This window comes from Salvelinus fontinalis, chromosome 7, assembly GCF_029448725.1.
Source record: "Salvelinus fontinalis isolate EN_2023a chromosome 7, ASM2944872v1, whole genome shotgun sequence".
Classification (NCBI taxonomy): Eukaryota; Metazoa; Chordata; class Actinopteri; order Salmoniformes; family Salmonidae; genus Salvelinus; species Salvelinus fontinalis.
In genome coordinates this window covers 59,474,308-59,498,177 of record NC_074671.1, presented here as the reverse complement: position 1 = coordinate 59,498,177, position 23,870 = coordinate 59,474,308, and the positions used below count along the sequence as shown (strand labels likewise).

The window sequence follows — 23,870 nt, the reverse complement described above, 5'->3', positions numbered from 1 at the left end:
GACGGGAGATGACAAGTGCCTGGATTAGGACCTGCGCCGCTTCCTAGTTAACAGAATATTCTATTTTGTCGAATATATATTGTCGAATAAAACAACCATTATAATGCAATACAAGCATTATAACATAATCTTGCAATTTTCCACGACACTGTACATACATTCAATGATGCATATCATGAAATCAAATATGTGAACGATTATGATATTACAAAGGATAGTGAAAAATGTATTATAACAAGTAAATATAGGGATCAAATGTCATATTTAAGATACACTACATGGCCAAAAGTATTTGGACAGCTGCTTGTCGAAGATCTCATTCCAAAACTGTTGCCACAAAGTTGGAAACACAGAATTGTCTAGAATATTGTAGCGTTAAGATTTCCCTTCACTGGAACTAAGGGCCCTAGCCTGAACCATGAAAAAGAACCTCAGACTATTATTTCTCCTCTACCAAACTTTACATTTGGCACTATGCATTGGGGCAGGTAGCGTTTTCCTTGCATCTGCCAAACCCAGATTCGTCCATCGGACTGCCAGTCGGTGAAGCGTGATTCATCACTCCAGAGAATGCATTTCCACTGCTCCAGAGTCCAATGGCGGCGAGCTTTACACCACTCCAGCCGACGCTTGGCATTGTGCATGGTGATCTTAGGCTTTTGTGCATCTTCTCGGCCATGGAAACCCATTTCATGAAGCTCCCAACAAACAGTTATTGTGCTGATTTTGCTCTCAGGGGCAGTTTGGAACTCAGTAGTGAGTGTTGCAGCCGAGGACAGCATTTTTTAAAGCGCTAAGGACTTGGCGGTCCAGTTCTGTGAGCTTGTGTGGCCTACCACTTACCGGCTGAGATGTTCTTATTCCTAGAAATTTCCACTTTACAATAACAGCACTTACAGATGACCGGGCAGCTCTAGCAGAGCAGAAATTTAAGGAACTGACGTCACTGAGCTCAGTACGGGCCATTCTACTGACATTGTTCCTATGGAGATTGCATGGCTGTGTGCTTGATTATATACACGTCAGCAACTGGTGTGACTGAAATAGCCGAATCCACTCATTTGAAGGTGTGTCCACATTATTTTGTCCATGTAGTGTAAGACATAGGCCAGATCCTCTGGTTCAGGTCTGGTCACCCTCACCCAGATGTGGCAACTGTTTGCAGAGCAGTGGGAGTGAGCTGTTGGAGTGAGTGGGAGTCATATGAGCTGGCATTGTTTACCTCAAATCGCTTCAGTTTTGGGTGATTCAGGTCTGCCACGATGCTGCTGAAAACATTTTGCGCACTTTGGGCCATTTCAACTGTCATTTCTGCCGCTGGTAAGTTTGTTTCGAAAACATATATTTTGAATCTAGCGTTACAGTTAGTTAAATGATAAAGTCATACTTTTTTTTTTAAGATGGAGAGGTGCCAAATGTTGTTTGGCACCAGTTGTTGTCTTTCTTTTATGGCTTGTCATTCGATGTTTAAGTCTTCTTGAAGAAGGATGATGCGCACCTGGTGCTTGACAGAGCCAGGCGCGCCAACAGCGGCTACTTCGAGGAGATGAAACAGGGCAACCTCGAGCGCGAGTGTGTGGAGGAAATTTGTAACTATGAAGAGGCTCGGGAAGTTTTCGAGGACGACGCCCAAACGGTGCAATTTTGTAGTAATTTCAGTTGGTGAAATATTTGCAATTACTTTGATTGAAGCACTATTTTAATTTAATTTAATTTAATATTTAGCAATGCATAGGAACATGTGAGAATTCCAGAGATAACTCTTAAAACTGACTATGTATGGTTTGTTTCCACAGAAAAAGTTTTGGTTGACATACACTGGTAAATCAGATTTTTCTATGTGGACTGTACACAAATATTTCCAACCAGCCTAAAATATATGTTAGAATATTGCTTTCAAATGTGCTTTCAGTCATTTTCATAAAATGCTAATTATATTGTTGTAAAAAATCCAATATGGTACTACCATGTCTGTTATCACATTCCTAATTTATTTGTACAAGATATGTCCAGCATGTCAAATAGCAAATGTCATAAACCTTTACCCTATTGATCCCTCTAAGGTCAGGACCCCTGTCTGGTCAACCCATGCAAAAACAACGGAACTTGTGTTTACATGGATGACTCTTACACATGTCAATGTACGGAAGGCTATGAAGGAAAATACTGTCAGAAAGGTAGGAAGAGAATTCCTAGCTGCCATTTTTATACCAATAGTTTACGCCAGTGTTTCTTAATCCTGGTTCTGGGGACACAAAGAGGTGCACATTTCGGTGTTTGCCCTAGCACTGCACACCCGATTCCACTAATCAAATGTTAGATAATGAGTTGATTAGTTGAATCAAATCAAATTTTATTTGTCACATGCTTCGAATACAACAGGTGTAGTAGACCTTACAGTAACATGCTTACAGACAAGCCCTTAACCAACAATGCCGTTTTAAGAAAAATAAGTGTTAAGAAAGTATGTGTGCTCAGATGTGTAGTGCTAGGGTGAAGACCGAAATGTGCTCCCCTTTGGGTTCCCAGTACCAGGATTAAGAAACACCGGTTTTCACAATAGTTTCATACCCATAGATTATTGTAATTACGCAGTAGTAAGAGCACTGTAACGTCAAGTGTTGCCCACATTCGCTAGTGGGCTGATATTATATGTTGACCCCATTATGCTTATCCTACTTGCCTTTCCCCTTTATCCCAACATACTATAGTATTTGAGGACACCCTGAAATGCCTCTCCCTTAACGGGGAGTGCGAGCACTTCTGTAACAATTCTGGGTCAAGACGCAAGTGTTCCTGCGCTCCTGGTTACGCCCTGGGAGAGGACGGAGGAGAGTGTGTTGCCCAAGGTACTAGCTGTAACTGACAGTAGATGAGCCCAGATGTTTTGTTAAAGACTGGAAATCCCTGTTTGTTACAAACAGACTGTGATATTTACAGAACCAAAAGGAGACAGCGTGTATTTGTTGATGTATGACTAGAGTTAGAAACAACAACTTGTCTGTCTGTCTATTATCAGTTCAGTATCCGTGTGGTAAAATCCCAGGCTTGGAAGCTCCGATGAGCCAGGCACAAGTCAGACTGGTCGGTGGGAACCACTGTCCCAAAGGAGCCTGTCCATGGCAGGTAACACCTCAACGCCTGGCTGGAGAGCACAATGGATCCTTCCACCGCTTTCACATTTGATTGGCCAATACTACTCTTCTACATTTTTGTCATTTAGCAGACACTCTTATCCAGAGTGACTTAGAGTAGTGAGTGCATTTTTTGTGCTTCTCCCCCATGGGAATTAAACCCACCATGCTGGAATTGCAAACACCATGCTCTACCAACTGAGCAACACAGGGCATTGTGTGGCTTAGTTGGTAGAATAACTAAACCACAGTAATTCCCATACAACCACTGTCCTTGAAGTCAAAGGGTGTAATATTAACTAGGTTAGTATCTATTACCACCTCTTCCATTAGGTATTAAATAATTCCATAGTATTATTTTGGTTTATGTACAATGAGATGTGATGGATAAGAGTGGCCAATTTGTCTTTGTGATGGGACTGGTGGTTGCAGGTCCTATTGAAGCATAAAGGCACTAGTCTGTGTGGTGGGGTCATAGTTCATCCTGACTGGGTCATCACTGCTGCCCACTGTGTCGTGAATAGAGACACCAAGGACCTGATGGTGGTCACAGGTAGGTTACGGTGTGGGTGTGGGTTGTGTGTCTTTCATAGAGCTTCTAGAAACATATAGTGAGAACATTGTTTGTGTCCCTATGTCACATAACAAAACACTGTCCTTATGAACACCACTGTTTCCAGGGGAACACAACATTGACGTAGAAGAGGGCAGCGAGCAGAAGATTCCTGTGGCCAGAGCCATACCCTACAACCTGTACGACCCGGCAACAGGTGACAGTGACATCGCCCTGCTGCGTCTGAGAGAGCCTGTAACTCTGGGCCCTGACGCTGTACCCATCTGCCTGCCTCAGCAACACTTCGCCAAGAGCGAGCTGGCGGCCGTCCGCTTTCACACCCTTAGCGGCTGGGGGAAGCGCACCAACGGTGGCAACGATCCCCAACCTGGCACCCCGCCAGCCCCCTCCTCGCCCTTCCTCCGCAGGCTAGCCGTGCCCATCCTGCCCAACTCTGAGTGCACCCTCAAGAGCGGCTTCAACTTCACCCAGAACATGCTGTGTGCCGGCTACATGGAGGGGAACCAGGAGGCCTGTAGGGGGGACGACGGGAGCCCCCTGGTCACTTACTACGGGACCACCCACTTCCTGATGGGCGTGGTGGGCTGGGGGAAGGGCTGCCCCAAACAGGGTTACTATGGCGTCTACACTACCGTAGCCAACTACCTGGACTGGGCTGAGGAGGTGATGAATGCTCCTTCAGTCAGTGCCCCGGTGCCTTCAGTCAGTGCCCCGGTGATGCCATTCCTGCTAGAGATGGCATTAGATGAGGTTCAGATTCAGCAGGCTACGGAGAAGTTATTGCCACCACCTCCCAAAGTGCAGAGCATTGGCTAACTCTCATTAAATTTGTCACCAGTCACCACACAACACCAATTGTCATTACAGTGAATCTATTGTCACATAACATTAATAAGGATGTTTATAGTACATGGAAGCTACAGTATATCATGCTAATGGTGTAGCATATCGTCCTGTTTCATCACTTTTTCACTCTGCTATTCTTTTCATTTGACTCTTAATGTAAAGTGTACATTGCAAGTGGTGATTTGGATGACCTGATGCCATACAGAATGTTTGACCTGATGCCATACAGAATGTTTGACCTGATGCCATACAGAATGTTTGACCTGATGCCATACAGAATGTTTGACCTGATGCCATACAGAATGTTTGGCCTGATGCCATACAGAATATTTGACCTGATGCCATACAGAATGTTTGACCTGATGCCATACAGAATATTTGACCTGATGCCATACAGAATGTTTGACCTGATGCCATACAGAATGTCTGACCTGATGCCATACAGAATGTCTGACCTGATGCCATACAGAATGTTTGACCTGATGCCATACAGAATGTTTGCTTCCCAATATGTACATTTACTTCCAAAGTTTCCTCTCTGATAGCTGAAGAATAAATATTACTCGCTGACAAACTAAATCTTGGCCTCATTTGTGTTATTTGTGTGTGTGTGTGTGTGTGTGTGTGTGTGTGTGTGTGTGTGTGTGCGTGCGTGCGTGCGTGCGTGCGTGCGTGCGTGCGTGCGTGCGTGAGTGAGTGAGTGAAAAGTCCAAATGTATCCATAGCCATACTTCAGCAGTAGCTTATCTACATGGTATTTTCTTTGAAATGCATTTTATCTGAATCATACGCATGTCTTTAGACTTGCCGTTTAAGGCGCCACAACACAGCAGGCTTAACCATTGGAATAGATCCTTTAGTGTCAATATTAGTTCAGTGATTTGGACCTCAGAACACTGATCACATGATCACTGAGGATTTTCTGCCCCTTCCTGAGAGCTGTTCTGATTGGCTCAAATAAGGGCTGTCTGTCATGCTGAAGAGTGCAGAGCTTAATGGTGGTGTGGACAAGGCCTTGCCTCTCTGAGTGGTGAAGACTGGATTTGAAGTGAGTCCTCCCTCTCTCTCTCTCCACTCTTTCTCTCTCAAACATCCCTAATCCCTCTTTTTTTACCCTCTATTGTCCTCCCCCTTTCTTTCTCTCTTCCCCTTTTTATTTTCTACCCCCCCACACACACAAACACACATACATTCCTTCCGCTCCCTCTCTCTTCAGCATGTTCTCTCTCTTCCTGTCTCTCAGGTCATTGCCCTCCCTCTCTGCCTGCTCTCTTCAGAGTTGTGCTCCACAGAGCAGCCAGGAGTAGAGAGGTGCCTCACCCAGAGATCAGGCCATGTTTCGGCTGTCCCAGACCTGTTTCCTTCTCCTGCTGCTGCACGGCGTGGCGTCCGAGGGTACGTTCAAACACCCCACCGTCTCAAACAGTTGACAAATAGTTACATAGAGAGAAAGTGAGGGATACTCTGGGGTTTAGTCAGTGTCAGTGATTGCGGTCAGTGTGTGAGTACGGGTGAGGGCGGGTGACTGGGATGTGTGTGTTGATATATTTTATGGTGTGTCTGTATCTCTGATTGCTTTGATGATTGTGATGACTGTGTGCTAGACAAGCATGTTGTGATGATGACAACAGCCTAATTGATGATCAAGATGAAAAAGATGATGAGGATAATGATGATGGTGATGATGATGATGATGATGATAGTCATTAATATGGTGATAATGATGGTGATGATGATGGTAATGATAGTGATGAAGATGGTGATGATGATGACGGTGATGATGATGGTAGTGATAAAGATGGTGATCATGATGATGACGATGGTGATGATGATGAGGGTGATGATGATGATGGTGCCCTGCTGCCACTGATACCGATTTTTCCCTGTGTCCCCAGTCTTCCTGAACAGTGACGATGCTAACCAGGTTCTGAACCGGCGGCGGCGGGCCAACAGCCCATTTGAGGAGTGGCGGCAGGGAGACATGGAGAGAGAGTGTATGGAGGAACGCTGTGACAGAGAGGAGGCTAGGGAAATCTTTGAGGACGACAAACTGACTGTAAATTGCCATACTCCATCTTTACTTCTCTCTATCTATCTCTCTTTAAACCGGAAACATATGTCTGTTTGCGTTCCAGTCACATAAATCACAGACCTGTTCACATTCCTGTTTAGTCACTACTCACTTTGCACTCATTCACACCACCTTTACACGCTCATGATTTCAACTAGAAATTGCTTTGTTTTTGGAATCATGACCTTTCTGGTTTGAATTTGTGACAGTTGTGTCTCTTTTTACCTCTTTCCCTCAGACTGAATTCTGGAACACATATTACGGTAAGGCCCAGGAGTCTGTTGAGGCTAAGGGTTGGTGCAAGAGGCTAGGGATTGGATGGAGTTTTCTGATTAGAGCTGGGTTGGAGTCAGGTTGGTGTCAGATTGGGGTCAACCTAGTCAGTTCAGGAAGTAAAGGACTCACGACCACACACCAAAACAATGGGCTATTTTCAATTCATAAATTGATTGTTTGCAGTGTGTTTGGTGTTGCTGTGCTGGTAGGTCCATGGCAAGAAATAAACTGTGTTTGACAGATGGAGATGCCTGTGTGTCTAAGCCATGTGTCCACAATGGGGTCTGCAAGGACGGGATTGGGTTGTACACCTGCTTCTGTCTCGCTGGATTCCAGGGGCACAACTGTGAGATTGGTATGTCTTCTTCACCCTTTCCTCTTGAACTTTGACAAACAATCTCATTCCCGACTCCCACATAGACGCTAGAAATATCTTGACTCCAGGTTACTCCATAGTCAGGAACAACACCTGGCTCTAATCATGACTGTGATCTGTGTCTAATCTGGATCCTTGATGTGATGCTGTTCTGCAGCCATTCCTGAGCTGTGTGAGAATAAGAATGGAGACTGTGATCACTTCTGCCACGTGAAGAAGGACAGTGTGCAATGCTCCTGTGCCGATGGCTACTATCTGGACACAGACGACAAGTCCTGCCTTTCGAACGGTGAGAGGAAGGAGAGATAGATAGAGAAAGAGAGAAAGAGAGAAAGAGAGACAGACAGACAGACAGACAGACAGACAGACAGACAGACAGACAGACAGAACGACCGAGAGAGACAGAGAGAGACAGAGAGAGACAGACAGACAGAACGACAGAGCAACAGAGAGATCGAGAGACAAATGATCTATGATCCATTCTCCAACATGGACTGGTAGTAGGTTGAAGGTTGGGCTTAGTTAGTACCTAATAACATTGTTGCCCTTTTGTCATTGAAGAGGCCTTTAAGTGTGGCTTTGTGGTATCCAAGAACACCCGCACCATCTTCATCTACCAGCCTAACACCACTGCCACCAACACCACTGAAAAGACCAACATGATGGAGGACCCTATCAGGGAAACGGCCAGGAACGTTACCCAACAGAGAGAAATCCAATTTACATTAGAGGATGACGTTATCGACATGGTGAAGGAGAAGCCAATCTTTGCCGAGTTGAGAGGCAACACCCGTATTGTCAATGGGGAGGAGTGTCCTCCAGGAGAATGTCCCTGGCAGGTATAGTAGAGTAGAGAAACCTCTAGTGGGGTTCCCTCTAAATAGCATTCAGGGTTGTTTGTTTCTGCAACTCTGTCTCTCTCTCTTTCTTTCTCTCTCCCTCTTTCTTTCTCTATCTTTCTCTCTCTATATATATATATCTATATATCTCTTTCATTCTTTCTCTCTCTCTTTCTTTCTTTCTCTCTCATTCTTTCTCTCTCTCTGTTTGTTTCTTTTTCTCTATCTCTTTTTCTCTGTCTATCTTTCTCTGTCTATCTCTCTCTCTTTCATTCTTTCTCTCTCTTTCTCTCCCTCTCTCCACAGGCTTTCCTGGTAAACCACGAGGACAGGGGCTTCTGTGGAGGAACCATCCTGAATAAGTACTTCATCTTAACGGCAGCACATTGCATGAACCAGACACGCTCCTTTTACGTTGTCCTCGGTAGGTACCGTTAGCCAATCACCTTTAACTGTGGTCTCTACATCTAGGAATTGCTTTTAAGTTAATCATATCCTATATAATATAATTGTGCCATAATCACAAAACTTTATCATTAAAGTATATTGCTGTGTACAGCATAGTTGTTTACTGGGTGAAATAACAACAGTCAATAACCATACCACACATACATAGCCTAAGTTGTAGCAGCCTCTCAAATGAATTGAATTGATTGAAATCAAACCTCCCCATCGGTCCGTCTGTCCGTCTGCCTTCAGGAGAGTTTGACACGGAGGTGAAGGATGGGCGGGAGGCCATCCACCAGGTGGAACAGGTGTTCATCCACAGGTCCTACATCTCCACCACCTATCACAACGACATCTCCCTCGTCATGCTGAAGGAACCTATCAAGTTCACCCAGTTCCTCCTCCCCGCCTGCCTGCCCGAACGCGACTTTGCAGAGAAGGTCTGTAGCATGATGTACTACCCATAATTCTCTGTGTGACATTTCCGTTTTCATCCAGTGACGCATATAAACATACAGTATATAATGAATCTGTCTATGGTTTATATCTTAGTTAAGATGTTCCCTAACCTAACATAATGGTGTCCTGTCTACTTATCAATACAAGGTGTTGATGAAACAGCCCGACGGGCTGGTGAGTGGGTTCGGCCGTGTGGGGGAGGCCAAGCAGCCGTCCACCATCCTGCTGCGTCTGACCGTGCCCTACGTACCCCGGGCCACCTGCCTTCAGTCCAGCCAGCACAAGATCTCCAACCGCATGTTCTGCGCCGGCTACGATAAGGAGAAGAAGGACGCATGCCAGGGGGACAGCGGCGGACCCCACGTCACCCGTTACGGGGACACTTGGTTTGTGACGGGCGTGGTGAGCTGGGGCGAGGGGTGCGCCCGTGAGGGAAAGTACGGCATCTACACGCAGGTGTCCAAGTACATCGACTGGATCCGGGCGGTCATGGGAAAGTTTCTCCCCAAGGAGGGAGGGAAGAGGAAGACGAGGGGGACAGGTAGAATGCACTCAATGATGTGGGTTTGAGGGAGACAAAGGAGAGAGGAGAACCAATCAATAAAGATGCTTGGGGAATTATGGGCAATAAACATTGTTGTGTGGTTTAGCATTATTTTTCACAAAATGTATCCAAGACCAAGTAACTTATGGTAAAGAAAAAAAACATGTTTTGTTTGAATGTCCAGTCATCACATAGCAACATTAAACTACGTTACACACTATATAGTTGAGTCAGGAGTGCCATTAGACAGAAATGTTCCTACTGTTCCTGTTTTTTTTTAAAGTACAAACTGAATCGATCGTATCAGAAAAACAGCAGGGTTCAAAGGTCACCATTGACTTGAATCATTGCTGGTGTAAGTACCGAGCACACAAGGATAGGTGGGTTTGCTGTTTGCTCTACTGTGTGTACAGTCTAGAGTCCATCTGTGGGACATTGTGTTTGTGAAGACCTAATGTGATACAATGAGTTTTACTGAACGTTTCATCTCAATTTATCTTCATAACAAATTAGCATATTAGTAGCATATTTGGTAGCTATTAAATTACATACAATTGCTAACGAGGCACCATCTTTAAACTGTCTAGAGCTGGCACCAGCTACATTTATTACGTCAGGTGACAGGGAGGTCCACATAAATTACGCTATCCTGGAGAAATTCACACCATATAAGCGCAACTTTGTTGGCGTATATAGCAATGACTAAAAACTGACATTTGGGCTGGCAAGCGGGTGGGGGTTTACTTGGCAATGTTAACACGGCAGCATGGTTGTGTGTGTCAGACAGAAAGGTAGAGAGAGAGCGCAAGAGACAGAGATAGACAGGGCTACAGACAGGACCTTGGCACAGGCAGAGAGGCTTGTGGGTACGGTGTGGATGTGGATTGTAATGGGCTCGTGGAGGCGATGGTGGTTTCTGTCTCTCTCTCTTCTGAGCGGTGTCCTCCTGGTCTGCAGCTATGGGAGAGGTAAGCCACTCCACTGTGAAAGCTACAGGACCAAGTAGACATTTTGTTAATCATACGTTCAGGCTGACAATGACTTTGCTAGCATAGTTTTCCAGTCTACATATGACCAGCACAGTGTGGGTATACAGCAGTGGAGGCTGCTGAGGGGAGAACGGCTCATAATAATGGCTGGAATGGAGTTTAATAGATGGAATGGAGGGAATGGAACGGTATCAAACCTATGAAAACCATGTTTTGTCCCCTTAGCAGCCTCCACGGGTATACATTAAGCAAACTGTTCTGTATGTAATTCAATGGCATGAAACTCAATGATGGGACCACATAAAGTGAATAATCTTCACCAAAATCCCATTGCTCCATGTTTAACTTTCCACCATTTAACATATTATCCTCAACCTGGAAGGAGAAGAATGAATACTGAGTCACTTCTGGTTTGTCTCACTTTTCAGTTGTTGTTGTTCCCTATGTCTTCTCCCTCCTCCTTCCCCTCCTCTCCTCCTCTTCATCCACCTCCCCCTCATTCCCCTCCTCTTCATCCACCCCTCCTCCTTCCCTTCCTCTCCTCCTCTTCATCCACCTCCCCCTCATCCTCATTCCCCTCCTCTTCATCCACCTTATCCTCCTTCCCTTCCTCTCCTCCTCTTCATCCACCTCCTCCTCATTCCCCTCCTCTTCATCCACCTTATCCTCCTTCCCTTCCTCTCCTCCTCTTCATCCACCTCCCCCTCATCCTCATTCCCCTCCTCTTCATCCACCTCATCCTCCTACCCCTTCCCTTCATCCACCTCCCCCCCCTCTTCATCCTCTTTCCCCTCCTCCCGTTCATCCACCTCCCCTTCTTCCTTCCCCTCCTCTTCATCAACCTGCCCCTCATCCCCTCCTCATCCACCTCCCCCTCTACATCCACCTCCCCTCCTCTTCATCCACCCTTCATCTACCTCCTCCTCCTATCCCTCCTGCTCTTCATCCACCTCCACTTCTCTGATCCTCAGTGTTCAGACCCCCTGCGCACGCCAGCACCGTCTTCCTACGGTCGAAGCGAGCGAATGCGTTCTTCTTGGAGGAGATGCTTCAGGGGAACCTGGAGAGAGAGTGTTATGAGGAGACCTGCAACTACGAGGAGGCCAGGGAGTACTTTGAAGACACACCCAAAACTGTGAGAAGTTTAGGCCTACAGGGTGCATCTCAATAGTCTAAAATGTATTCCTTTCCTTCAACTGCACTGATCTGACAACATAGGCAATCCCCTTATCCATAACTAATGCAGTAGTTTTCTGATTTAAACCCTGTGTCCATTGTTTCTCTCTCTCTCTCTTATACCTCAATAGGACACTTTCTGGAATGTCTACGTAGGTAAGTCTCATTCTTTTGAATCACGGCAGAGGGGTGTTGGGTTTTCTCCCCACTCCAGATATTGAATCCCCCCCCACTTCTTCCTCCTCTTCCTCCCCAGATGGGGACCAGTGCAAACCCAATCCCTGTCTCCATGGTGGCAGCTGCAAGGACAGCATTGGAGGTTACACCTGTAGCTGCACAGAGCTGTACCACGGGTGGAACTGTGAAATAGGTCAACAGAACACCTACCGTAGAACTCTTTATAAGTGTGTGTGAGTGTGTTAGTGTGAGTTCATATTTATGCGAGTAGGCTAAGAGATATGTTTGTGTGTCATAACAGATATCTCTCAGTGCCCCACTAAGGGGCCCTTCTCCTGTGACCACTTCTGCAGTCCCAACTTTGGATCATACCAGTGCTCCTGCACCACAGGGTACAAGATTCACAGTGATAAGAGGAGCTGCATACCTGCAGGTTAACGTCTACCTATTCTTTTGAATTAGACATCTGTAACACTCTCTCTCTCACACACTTTAAACAGAGACGTCTCCGTTTCCTTAGTTAAGCACCCCTGTGGAAGACTCCAGCCAACAAACCAAATCAACATAGCTTATCACGTCTGTCCACACAACCGCTGTCCATGGCAAGTAAGTCCCTCCCCTACCAGAACAATGTAGAGCATGGTGAGTTAAAGGGGAAGTCTGTTTCTCCTGGCCTATCTACTACTTTCAAGGTGAGGAACATTAATTTGTGAAATACTGAACTTCCCCTTTAACCTGTGACTTTGTGATTGGCAGGTGGTGTTTGTGGATGAGGCTGGTGTGGAGCTGTGTAGCGGGGTGATCCTGGGGCCTCAGGCAGTCCTGACCTCAGCTAGCTGCCTGTACATGGGAAAGAAAGTCCACAGCATGCAGACAGGTGAGTCCCACAGTGATAAAAACACTGATGTTTGATCTGGTAGTGTATAAACCTCCAGCTCAGGCAGATTCAAATCTTTCTGAAATCTAACGGTTTCCATTCATCCCCTAAGGTGCCTCAGATAATAGTGTGAGGATCCCTCTATCGACCCAGTTGTACATTCACAACCGCCACGAGAGAGGCAGTCTGGAGGACGACCTGGCCTTGGTGAGACTGAATGAGCCCCTTCCCTATGGCCCCTCTGTCTCCCACCTGTGCCTGCCCACTAAGGATTTCAGTGAGAATGTGTTGATGAGTCCAGGAAGGGAGGGGGTGGCCAGGGGTCCGGACAAGTTCCGGGGGGAATCCCACGGCCCCCCTGTTCTCTCCTACCTGAAAGCGGAGGGCTGTCGAAACCAGGTGAACGTCTCCCAGCCCCTCACCAACAAGATGTTCTGTATGGGGAGCCAGAAGGGATTCTGTGGGACTAAGTTTACTAGGTTTAATGAGACAGACCTCAAACCAGGACTAACGAGGAACTGCAGCCTCTTGTCCGGGACCCCCGTTGTGACTGTGGAGAGGGGTACAGCGTTCCTAACAGGCCTGCTCCTTACGCCACCCACGTCACATGGCTGTGAACAAACCCTGTTGTTCACCAAGCTGTCTCGCTACTTGCAATGGATCCAGCAGCGCCTGGAGATGACAGAGATGAGGATGACACCACAAATGACCCACGACCCACCTGGACCTTATGTGTAACCCCAACTAAGGGTTAGCCTGATCCCTACCTACACTGGACATACAGCCAACAGGGTTGTGTTCAAGATTTAATTTTTTTCCCAGGTTAACAATGTAAATGAAAGCGAGTGGTTATATTGTAAAGTGTACTATAATTATATAAATAATTTATCTTCCACACTTCCTTAATAAACAAAAATCTGGTACAAGGAGTACAAAAAAAAGACTTTTATTCCAAATGTAAAAAATATGACAAAATAAAATGCAACCTAAAAAATAAGGAAATATATTTCTGGGAGTTTCTGGGTGAAGGGGATTCTGGGATACGTGGATTAGGAAGATGATGACAGCAGAGGGAATGGATTGGCCTTGCTGACGACCAGTTTCTGGTGCTGGTGAGAGATGTAGCCCTTGATGTGACCCTAGAAGAGAGGAAGAAGAGAGTTCATCTGCTGCTTCATGTTTTACTACTGTCTGAAATATCAGGTGGAAGCACTTAGTATGGTCAGAGGAAAAGGTGTGTGTGGTGGGATCTCACCTCACAGATTAGGTTGGCCAGGATACACTGCACCTCGTCAATGTCCACCTCTTCCACCTGCATCATTTTCAGAGCTACCAGGAAGGCATCTAGGGGTAACTGGTGAGTCTTCAGCAGTTGGTACCTAACCCACATTAAGTCCATACCACAAACATGTTAACAGAAAGTCAATATCGCGCATAGGTTAACACACACACACACACACTAGTTCCTACTCCACAAATGCCAATTCACACTATAGGGCTGAGCTGAATCGTACTGTGCTGCCTCAGATCATTTATTTTCACATTGTCCTTTCAGTGCGGTTCCAGCAGCTATGATGGATGTGTAACCGGGCCAGCCCAGTCCAGCTGGACTTGGCTCAGTAGTGTTAAAAGTGTAACCAGGCCAGCCCAGTCCAGCTGGACTTGGCTCAGTAGTGTTAAAAGTGTAACCAGGCCAGCCCAGTCCAGCTGGACTTGGCTCAGTAGTGTTAAAAGTGTAACCAGGCCAGCCCAGTCCAGCTGGACTTGGCTCAGTAGTGTTAAAAGTGTAACCAGGCCAGCCCAGTCCAGCTGGACTTGGCTCAGTAGTGTTAAAAGTGTAACCAGGCCAGCCCAGTCCAGCTGGACTTGGCTCAGTAGTGTTAAAAGTGTAACCGGGCCAGCCCAGTCCAGCTGGACTTGGCTCAGTAGTATTAAAAGTGTAACCAGGCCAGCCCAGTCCAGCTGGACTTGGCTCAGTAGTGTTAAAAGTGTAACCAGGTCAGTCCAGTACCGTTGGACTTGGCTGAGTAGACTCACACTTTCTTGAAGAGGTTCCGGTAGGTGATGATCTTGAGCTTCTCGAGGATGAGGAAGATGCCACAGCGGATGAAGAAGGTCTCATGCTTGGCCAAGGCCTCGTTCAACAGCAGCAGGTTGCCCTCACTGTTACAGAAACAGAGAGACAGAGAGAGAGAAATCAGAAAAAGAGGGGGAAGGAGGGAGTAGGGAGAGAGAGGAGAAAGAGAGATGGCGAGGAGCGGGCGAGTGGTGACACTCACCTCACAGCTTTCGTGACGTCGGCAAACTGCATGAGGTCGTACTTCCTGAGCAGCTGGTGATTAGGCATGTGACCCTGAATCAACATGAGCAACACCAGTCTTAGTCTCTGATTGACAGTCAAGCTTTTTGAATTTGATTTGAATTCAGACGTGTGTGGCTAGATGAGTGTATGTTTGAACTCTCTCAGTGAGGCGCTCTGTCTCACCAGCAACATCTTGACAGGCAGTAGGTAGATGAGGATCATGCGTTTGTTCCTCTGGCTGGAGCGGTGGCAGTGCTGGAAGGAGAAGGACAGGTACTCCTCGGCTGGCTTGTAGTCGCTGTCGAACATGGCCTTGCGGCCTACGTAGTATTTGTAGGTGACTCTCTGGGCCATACTGTAATCATCCTTCAGGTTGGAGCTGTCGATGGCTCGGATCAGTGGCTTACACAGGTGTAGCTTGTTGATCTGTACACACACACACACAACCGTTTAGACACACAGAGATGTACACACACTCACGCACACAAAGTAGGGCCTATTCATGTAAACAAAACTTCACCCAATCACTCTACTGCCTTACCTTGAAGTAGATCTTGAAGAGCTGATTGATGAGAAACAACATTCCCCACTTCTTGGAGTCGTCAATCCCAGCCCGACTGTAAATGATAACAGTCAAGACATAATGAGCAAGGGGCTATGGTTGCTACGGTAAAGGCTGTAAGATATATAGTTTAATATGCTGTAAGATAAATAGTTTAATATGCTGTAAGATATATAGTTTAATATGCTGTAAGATATATAGTTTAATATGCTGTAAGAAATATAGTTTAATATGCTGTAAGATATATAGTTTAATATGCTGTAAGATAGTTTAATATGCTGTAAGATAGTTTAATATGCTGTTAGATATATAGTTTAATATGCTGATAGATATATAGTTGAATATGCTGTAAGATAAATAGTTGAATATGCTGTAAGATATATAGTTGAATATGCTGTAAGATATATAGTTGAATATGCTGTAAGATATATAGTTGAATATGCTGTAAGATATATAGTTGAATATGCTGTAAGATATATAGTTGAATATGCTGTAAGATATATAGTTGAATATGCTGTAAGATATATAGTTGAATATGCTGTAAGATAGTTGAATATGCTGTAAGATAGTTGAATATGCTGTAAGATAGTTGAATATGCTGTAAGATAGTTTAATATGCTGTAAGATAGTTTAATATGCTGTAAGATAGTTTAATATGCTGTAAGATAGTTTAATATGCTGTAAGATATATAGTTGAATATGCTGTAAGATATATAGTTGAATATGCTGTAAGATATATAGTTTAATATGCTGTAAGATAAATAGTTGAATATGCTGTAAGATATATAGTTGAATATGCTGTAAGATATATAGTTGAATATGCTGTAAGATATATAGTTGAATATGCTGTAAGATATATAGTTGAATATGCTGTAAGATATATAGTTGAATATGCTGTAAGATATATAGTTGAATATGCTGTAAGATACATAGTTGAATATGCTGTAAGATACATAGTTGAATATGCTGTAAGATATATAGTTTAATATGCTGTAAGATATATACACTGCTCAAAAAAATAAAGGGAACACTTAAACAACACAATGTAACTCCAAGTCAATCACACTTCTGTGAAATCAAACTGTCCACTTAGGAAGCAACACTGATTGACAATAAATTTCACATGCTGTTGTGCAAATGGAATAGACAAAAGGTGGAAATTATAGGCAATTAGCAAGACACCCCCCAAAACAGGAGTGATTCTGCAGGTGGTGACCACAGACCACTTCTCAGTTCCTATGCTTCCTGGCTGATGTTTTGGTCACTTTTGAATGCTGGCGGTGCTCTCACTCTAGTGGTAGCATGAGACGGAGTCTACAACCCACACAAGTGGCTCAGGTAGTGCAGTTCATCCAGGATGGCACATCAATGCGAACTGTGGCAAAAAGGTTTGCTGTGTCTGTCAGCGTAGTGTCCAGAGCATGCAGGCGCTACCAGGAGACAGGCCAGTACATCAGGAGACGTGGAGGAGGCCGTAGGAGGGCAACAACCCAGCAGCAGGACCGCTACCTCCGCCTTTGTGCAAGGAGGTGCACTGCCAACGCCCTGCAAAATGACCTCCAGCAGGCCACAAATGTGCATGTGTCTGCTCAAACGGTCAGAACCAGACTCCATGAGGGTGGTATAAGGGCCCGACGTCCACAGGTGGGGGTTGTGCTTACAGCCCAACACCGTGCAGGACGTTTGGCATTTGCCAGAGAACACCAAGATTGGCAAATTCGCCACTGGCGCCCTGTGCTCTTCACAGATGAAAGCAGGTTCACACTGAGCACATGAGCACATGTGACAGACGTGACAGAGTCTGCAGACGCCGTGGAGAACGTTCTGCTGCCTGCAACATCCTACAGCATGACCGGTTTGGCGATGGGTCAGTCATGGTGTGGGGTGGCATTTCTTTGTGGGGCCGCACAGCCCTCCATGTGCTCGCCATAGGTAGCCTGACTGCCATTAGGTACCGAGATGAGATCCTCAGACCCCTTGTGAGACCATATGCTGACACATGCACATTTGTGGCCTGCTGGAGGTCATTTTGCAGGGCGCTGGCAGTGCACCTCCTTGCACTAAGGCGGAGGTAGCGGTCCTGCTGCTGGGTTGTTGCCCTCCTACGGCCTCCTCCACGTCTCCTGATGTACTGGCCTGTCTCCTGGTAGCGCCTGCATGCTCTGGACACTACGCTGACAGACACAGCAAACCTTTTTGCCACAGTTCGCATTGATGTGCCATCCTGGATGAACTGCACTACCTGAGCCACTTGTGTGGGTTGTAGACTCCGTCTCATGCTACCACTAGAGTGAGAGCACCGCCAGCATTCAAAAGTGACCAAAACATCAGCCAGGAAGCATAGGAACTGAGAAGTGGTCTGTGGTCACCACCTGCAGAATCACTCCTGTTTTGGGGGGTGTCTTGCTAATTGCCTATAATTTCCACATTTTGTCTATTCCATTTGTACAACAGCATGTGAAATTTATTGTCAATCAGTGTTGCTTCCTAAGTGGACAGTTTGATTTCACAGAAGTGTGATTGACTTGGAGTTACATTGTGTTGTTTAAGTGTTCCCTTTATTTTTTTGAGCAGTGTAGTTTAATATGATGTAAGATATATAGTTGAATATGCTGTAAGATATATAGTTGAATATGCTGTAAGATATATAGTTGAATATGCTGTAAGATATATAGTTGAATATGCTGTTAGATATATAGTTTAATATGCTGTAAGATATATAGTTTAATATGCTGTCAGATATATAGTTTAATATGCTGTCAATAATGTCCAATGCTGTAAGATAGATTGTTGAATATGCTGTCAGATATATAGTTTAATATGCTGTCAATAATGTCCAATGCTGTAAGATAGATTGTTGAATATGCTGTAAGATAAATAGTTTAATATGCTGTCAATAATGTCCAATGCTGTAAGATAGATTGTTGAATATGCTGTAAGATATATAGTTTAATATGCTGTCAATAATGTCCAATGCTGTAAGATAGATAGTTTAATATGCTGTAAGATATATAGTGTAATATGCTGTCAATAATGTCCAATGCTGTAAGATAGATTGTTGAATATGTTGTTAGATATATAGTGTAATATGCTGTTAATAGTGTCCATGTCCTGTGAGACTCACTTGTCGCTGGCACACACTCTGAAACAGCCCATCAGTTGTTCAGCAGCTTTCTCCAGCATGTCTCCCAGTTTGCCTTTTCCCTTCCTCAGGAGCTGCTGCTCTGCCTGGACAATAATACTACAATTATCAAACCCCTCCTATAGGACAATAACACTACAATCATCAAACCTCTCCTATAGGACAATAACACTACAATCATCAAACCTCTCCTATAGGACAATAACACTACAATCATCAAACCCCTCCTATAGGACAATAACACTACAATCATCAAACCTCTCCTATAGGACAATAATACTACAATCATCAAACCCCTCCTATAGGACAATAACACTACAATTATCAAACCCCTCCTATAGGACAATAACACTACAATCATCAAACCCCTCCTATAGGACAATAACACTACAATTATCAAACCCCTCCTATAGGACAATAACACTACAATCATCAAACCCCTCCTATAGGACAATAACACTACAATCATCAAACCTCTCCTATAGGACAACAACACTACAATCATCAAACCTCTCCTATAGGACAACAACACTACAATCATCAAACCTCTCCTATAGGACAACAACACTACAATCATCAAACCCCTCCTATAGGACAATAACACTACAATCATCAAACCCCTCCTATAGGACAATAACACTACAATTATCAAACCCCTCCTATAGGACAATAACACTACAATCATCAAACCCCTCCTATAGGACAATAACACTACAATTATCAAACCCCTCCTATAGGACAATAATACTACAATCATCAAACCTCTCCTATAGGACATGACTTTTCCATCACTGGATCAGAAGCACTTTAGAGCACAATAGATTATGTTCACTTACATTGTTGGCAAATATCCGCAGGTCCAGCGTAACAGCGAACATCACTGGCAAGGCCCTAAACAGTACATGGAGCAGTCATCCCACAGGCGTGTATATGTAGAATAGAGAAACACTAAGGCCAGATTTATCAAAAGTGTATTTTTTTGCATGCTTATCCTTACCAGTTCTCCTCTTTGTGAGATTGGAAGGCCCTCAAGAATGACGTAGAAAGTCAAGGAGAAACCGCAGAGAAACCATGACAGAACAGTTTGGAAATGGACCAGTCTATAGCACAATATGTGCTTCCACATATATCCTGTGTGTATGTATATATTTGTCAGGCAGGGATGGGGAGTGATGAGAATATGTATCCAAAGTCATCTCCAGAAAGGCCAAAAGGATATTGGACCACCAACGTCTGACATTTGTACGCCTCAACAAAGTCGTGGTTGGACACTGCATAGGTGCACCTCAAGTGTGCTGCAACCATCTCATCGTACGGGACTTCCAGCACCTGTTGGCACTTCTCCTCTGGACTGGCGAGCTGCAGGCATACATACAGTCATGTTTTTAGAGCAAAACACAGAGGGTGTTATCTGAAGAGATACAAGTGTAACAACAGGTCAGCAGGACTTGAAGGTATGGAAGGTTCAGGCAGCCTGAATAGCCTCACCTGGAGACGTGGGTTGGCCACATGCGGGTGTTTGAATGACAGCAGTTCTGCACAAAAGGTCCCCTCATGATTATCAATGGCATCATACACCTGGGAACAGGTAAGCAACATGGTGTGAACTGAGCATGCGCGACTAATGGTGAACGTTGTGAACACAAAGAATAGCTAGATGAAAGTCTGTGCTAAGGAAGAAGACTGCTAGGTATAGGGGCTCACTTGATAACCGGTAAGATAAAATAGAAAAATGGCTACCTGTTGGAGATACTGGTTGATTGTTATGTGCGCCATTGCGGCCAGGGATGTGAACCTACGAAAAAGTTTAAATAATAAAACAGATGTTTAAGCAAATCCGCTAAGTAGCAAAAGCTCAATCTGACAACAACATCATACCTACTGTGCTATGGCTATTGGCAATTTATCTAGCTAACTAACGTTACTAGTGTGATGATTAAATTGTGATCAATATAATTGAACTTTTTTGTATCGCTTTAACTAACGCTAGCTAGGTAGCATGCATTCATTCATAACTGTCCAAGGACTGCTAGATTGTAGCTGATAAGATACATCAACGTGTAACTAACGTTAGCTAGCTAGTTTACAAAGCCAGTGGTTCCCAATTATTTTCGGTTATTGTACCACCAACAAAATGTTGCTCTGCCCAGAGTATTGTACTCCTGAAGTACCCCCTCATGCGCATTTTACCAGTAAAAGCCTATGGTCTCATGCGTCTTCTCAAGCACCCCCTGTAGATAATCCAAGTAAACCAGGGCTCCTAGTACCCCTGGTTGGTTGGGAACCACTGGACTAACCTAATGACACAATTCCAATGTATCCGTCTATAGCTACCTGTTGTGGTTAAATTTCTGTTTAAAATGTATTCATGTTGTTGAGCTGTAGCTACACGAATCACTTCCGGGTCAATGTATTCCTTCAGCCTTCAAAATAAAAGTCCCCCACGTACTACAATAGTCTAGATATAACTTTGTCGCCTCCCTGTGCTTATTAGAAGCTATGCACAATGAAATCTCTGCTCTCGCAATCTCTCGCTCTCAAACACACACACACACACACACACACACACACACACACACACACACACACACACACACACACACACACACACACACACACACACACACAGTGCCTCCGTGATCTATGATGTGTCTGGCCTTGTGGGAGGGAGTGTTTCACGCTACACTGTGTGATTAATGGAGGAGTGAGAATGGGCTCTTAAAATAGAACCTGCAGAGTGCCGCTAGCCTTGTGTGTCTGTGTGTGTGCGTTCCTGTGTGTCCTGCAAACCTGTTCACAATGTTATATCACAGTGATTCTACCTTCCTCAGCTCAGCACGTGGCCCAGTCTCTCCCCCTCCACTCTGTTGTAACTTTAATGTGTTACAGAGTTAATGTTTAAGTTAATTCATTGAGCTGTATTTAAAGATATTTCTTTACAGTTATTTACATATTTAATTGTATTGGTTAGTATTGAATTACGCTTTTGACTGCAAGTTCCAGAATGCCTTGCGACAAGAAGTAGAGAGTGAACGCGCTAGTTAAGTGCAATTAACAGGTGAACGTTTAGCTCCTTTTGCGCTAGCATCTTACTGGCATTGTTCTGTAGAATCTAAAGTTGTTAAATGTAACGTGATCAAGAATTATTACTAAAAGAAGCTTTCATATCAAACCCGACGTCCCGAGTCATTACTTTGAAGATAGTTATTCTATACACTCCGTCTAACCCCCTCCAATCCCTCTAACCACCCCCCTCTAACCCCTCCACTCCCTCTAACCCCATCCACTCCCTCTAACCCATCCATTCCCTCTAACCCACTCCACTCCCTCTAACCCCCCCCCCCCTCTAACTCCTCCACTCCCTCTAACCCCATCCACTCCCTCTAACTCCCTCTAACCCCCCCCCCCCCCTCTAACCCCCTCCACTCCCTCTAACCCCATCCACTCCGTCTAACTCCCTCTAACCCCCCCCCCCCCTCTAACCCCCTCCACTCCCTCTAACCCCCTGTCAAAATCATACATTTGAAATCTCTTTGCCCTCATAAAACAACAGTGTTGTCATTACATCCAAGAACATCTGCTTACTGTAGATTTTGCAGCTCCCCCCTCTGTTGCCTAGCAACCTGCTGCCCCTGTTTTGATGATGTCAAACTCAGGAGTCACATTAGTAATAGCCAGGCGTCTATTTGGGGTCACTGCTGGGCACAATTGTGACATGATTTCAGAAGATTTTCAATTTCGGCACACCAAAAGCTCTTCATCCCTCCTTCATCCAACTCTGTGTCTTTGTACCCCCCTCTAACTCATCCACTCCCTCTAACCCCATCCACTCCTTCTAACCCCATCCACTCCGTCTAACCCCCTCCAATCCCTCTAACCACCCCCCTCTAACCCCTCCACTCCCTCTAACCCCATCCACTCCGTCTAACCCCATCCATTCCCTCTAACCCCCTCCAATCCCTCGAACCACCCCCCTCAAATCCCTCCACTCCCTCTAACCCCATCCACTCCCTCTAACCCCATCCATTCCCTCTAACCCCCTCCACTCCCTCTAACCCCCCCCCCCCCCCACACTCTCTCCATTCTCTATCCTTCCGCAGCTCATCTTCTCAGGTTGCTGAGGTATCACAGCAACATATTGGATCCCAGCCGGGGTATGGATTGCCGGCATGCCCTCTACAGTGACTTTGGTATAGGCCATGAAGCCCTGTATGCGTGTGTGTGTGTGTCGGAGGGAGAGAGGCTTTCCTACGGGAGCCTTGCAACATCCAGAGATGCCGACACAGCACAGCTAGAACAAGGACACTGTAGGTGACACTGCAGTAACTTCAGTTCTCTGAAAGACCTGTCAAAATCATACATTTTAATTCTCTTTGCCCTCATAAAACAACAGCGTTGTCATTACATCCAAGAACATCTGCTTACTGTAGATTTCGCAGCTGTCCCCTCTGTTGCCTAGCAACCTGCTGCCCCTGTTTTGATGATGTCAAACTCAGGAGTCACATTAGTAATAGCCAGGCGTCTATTTGGGGTCACTGCTGGGCACAATTGTGACATGATTTCAGAAAATTTCCAATTTTGGCACACCAAAAGCTCTTCATCCCTCCTTCATCCAACTCTGTGTCTTTGTACAGACGCAACAGAAATGCCACCAATGTACGTACACTGACTGCAAATGACTCTCCTTACTAGGACTCTTTCGAATTGCTGTCTCAATCCATGTTCAGGGGAGCTGTATGAGAAAGCTCTCTTTTTGTTCCCACAATACCTCAGAGAGCATCTTTTTTCCGTGGGTACCTCTGATGGGAAAGACAGGGTAAAGTATCACATTGAACGCTGCTACCCAGAGCCAAAAATTAGGACAAACTGTACTCTGTACTCTGTACTGTAAAACCTGTTTGGCATAGCAACATATAAGGAGCCTATAAACTTAGTATAGCTTTGTGTTTACAGGGAGCCATACAGTCTGTTTACTGTAAATAAAACACCTATTTGATCTTCCTACATTTTGCTGTGCTGGCATGAGTGTCATTGTGCTAGAGCTCGCCTGATGGGTGTTTCATGTCGTGGCTGACACTA

At 45.1% G+C, this 23,870-nt stretch overlaps 4 protein-coding genes across 6 annotated transcripts; 3 read left to right on the top strand and 1 right to left on the bottom strand.

Annotated features, from left to right (window-relative positions):
• Positions 1-1,145: 1,145 nt before the first annotated feature.
• f7i (coagulation factor VIIi) lies at positions 1,146-5,133 on the top strand. Its single transcript, XM_055930153.1, has 8 exons — positions 1,146-1,320; positions 1,473-1,636; positions 1,797-1,821; positions 2,064-2,177; positions 2,712-2,849; positions 3,020-3,126; positions 3,567-3,687; positions 3,815-5,133. Exons 1-8 carry the CDS (start codon positions 1,263-1,265, stop codon positions 4,522-4,524), a joined length of 1,437 nt encoding a protein of 478 aa, XP_055786128.1. The 5' UTR covers positions 1,146-1,262; the 3' UTR covers positions 4,525-5,133.
• A 453-nt stretch (positions 5,134-5,586) lies between these two features.
• Positions 5,587-9,656, top strand: f10 (coagulation factor X). 2 transcript variants are annotated; one of them, XM_055930149.1, is made up of 10 exons: positions 5,587-5,602; positions 5,798-5,949; positions 6,450-6,610; positions 6,864-6,888; positions 7,143-7,256; positions 7,435-7,566; positions 7,839-8,116; positions 8,423-8,540; positions 8,816-9,003; positions 9,170-9,656. In XM_055930149.1, the coding sequence occupies exons 2-10, from the start codon at positions 5,889-5,891 to the stop codon at positions 9,590-9,592; spliced, it is 1,500 nt and encodes a 499-aa protein (XP_055786124.1). In that variant the 5' UTR covers positions 5,587-5,602; positions 5,798-5,888; the 3' UTR covers positions 9,593-9,656. The 2 variants fall into 2 exon arrangements, with proteins under 2 accessions (XP_055786124.1, XP_055786123.1); XM_055930148.1 differs by lacking the exon at positions 5,587-5,602 and having other exon boundaries at positions 5,732-5,949.
• A 102-nt stretch (positions 9,657-9,758) lies between these two features.
• On the top strand, positions 9,759-13,711 carry prozb (protein Z, vitamin K-dependent plasma glycoprotein b). Of its 2 annotated transcripts, XM_055930150.1 has the most exons (8): positions 9,759-10,534; positions 11,527-11,690; positions 11,863-11,887; positions 11,988-12,101; positions 12,210-12,341; positions 12,429-12,514; positions 12,665-12,785; positions 12,898-13,711. In XM_055930150.1, the coding sequence occupies exons 1-8, from the start codon at positions 10,333-10,335 to the stop codon at positions 13,521-13,523; spliced, it is 1,470 nt and encodes a 489-aa protein (XP_055786125.1). In that variant the 5' UTR covers positions 9,759-10,332; the 3' UTR covers positions 13,524-13,711. The 2 variants fall into 2 exon arrangements, with proteins under 2 accessions (XP_055786125.1, XP_055786126.1); XM_055930151.1 differs by lacking the exon at positions 12,210-12,341 and having other exon boundaries at positions 11,988-12,141; positions 12,409-12,514.
• Positions 13,712-13,715: 4 nt separating this feature from the next.
• Positions 13,716-21,229, bottom strand: pcid2 (PCI domain containing 2). Its single transcript, XM_055930155.1, has 13 exons — positions 21,126-21,229; positions 20,532-20,586; positions 20,280-20,369; positions 20,011-20,150; positions 19,789-19,830; positions 19,628-19,682; positions 18,774-18,877; positions 15,629-15,704; positions 15,271-15,513; positions 15,065-15,138; positions 14,823-14,948; positions 14,041-14,164; positions 13,716-13,924 (listed from the first exon to the last, which is right to left on the bottom strand). Exons 2-13 carry the CDS (start codon positions 20,565-20,567, stop codon positions 13,835-13,837), a joined length of 1,200 nt encoding a protein of 399 aa, XP_055786130.1. The 5' UTR covers positions 20,568-20,586; positions 21,126-21,229; the 3' UTR covers positions 13,716-13,834.
• Positions 21,230-23,870: the final 2,641 nt, after the last annotated feature.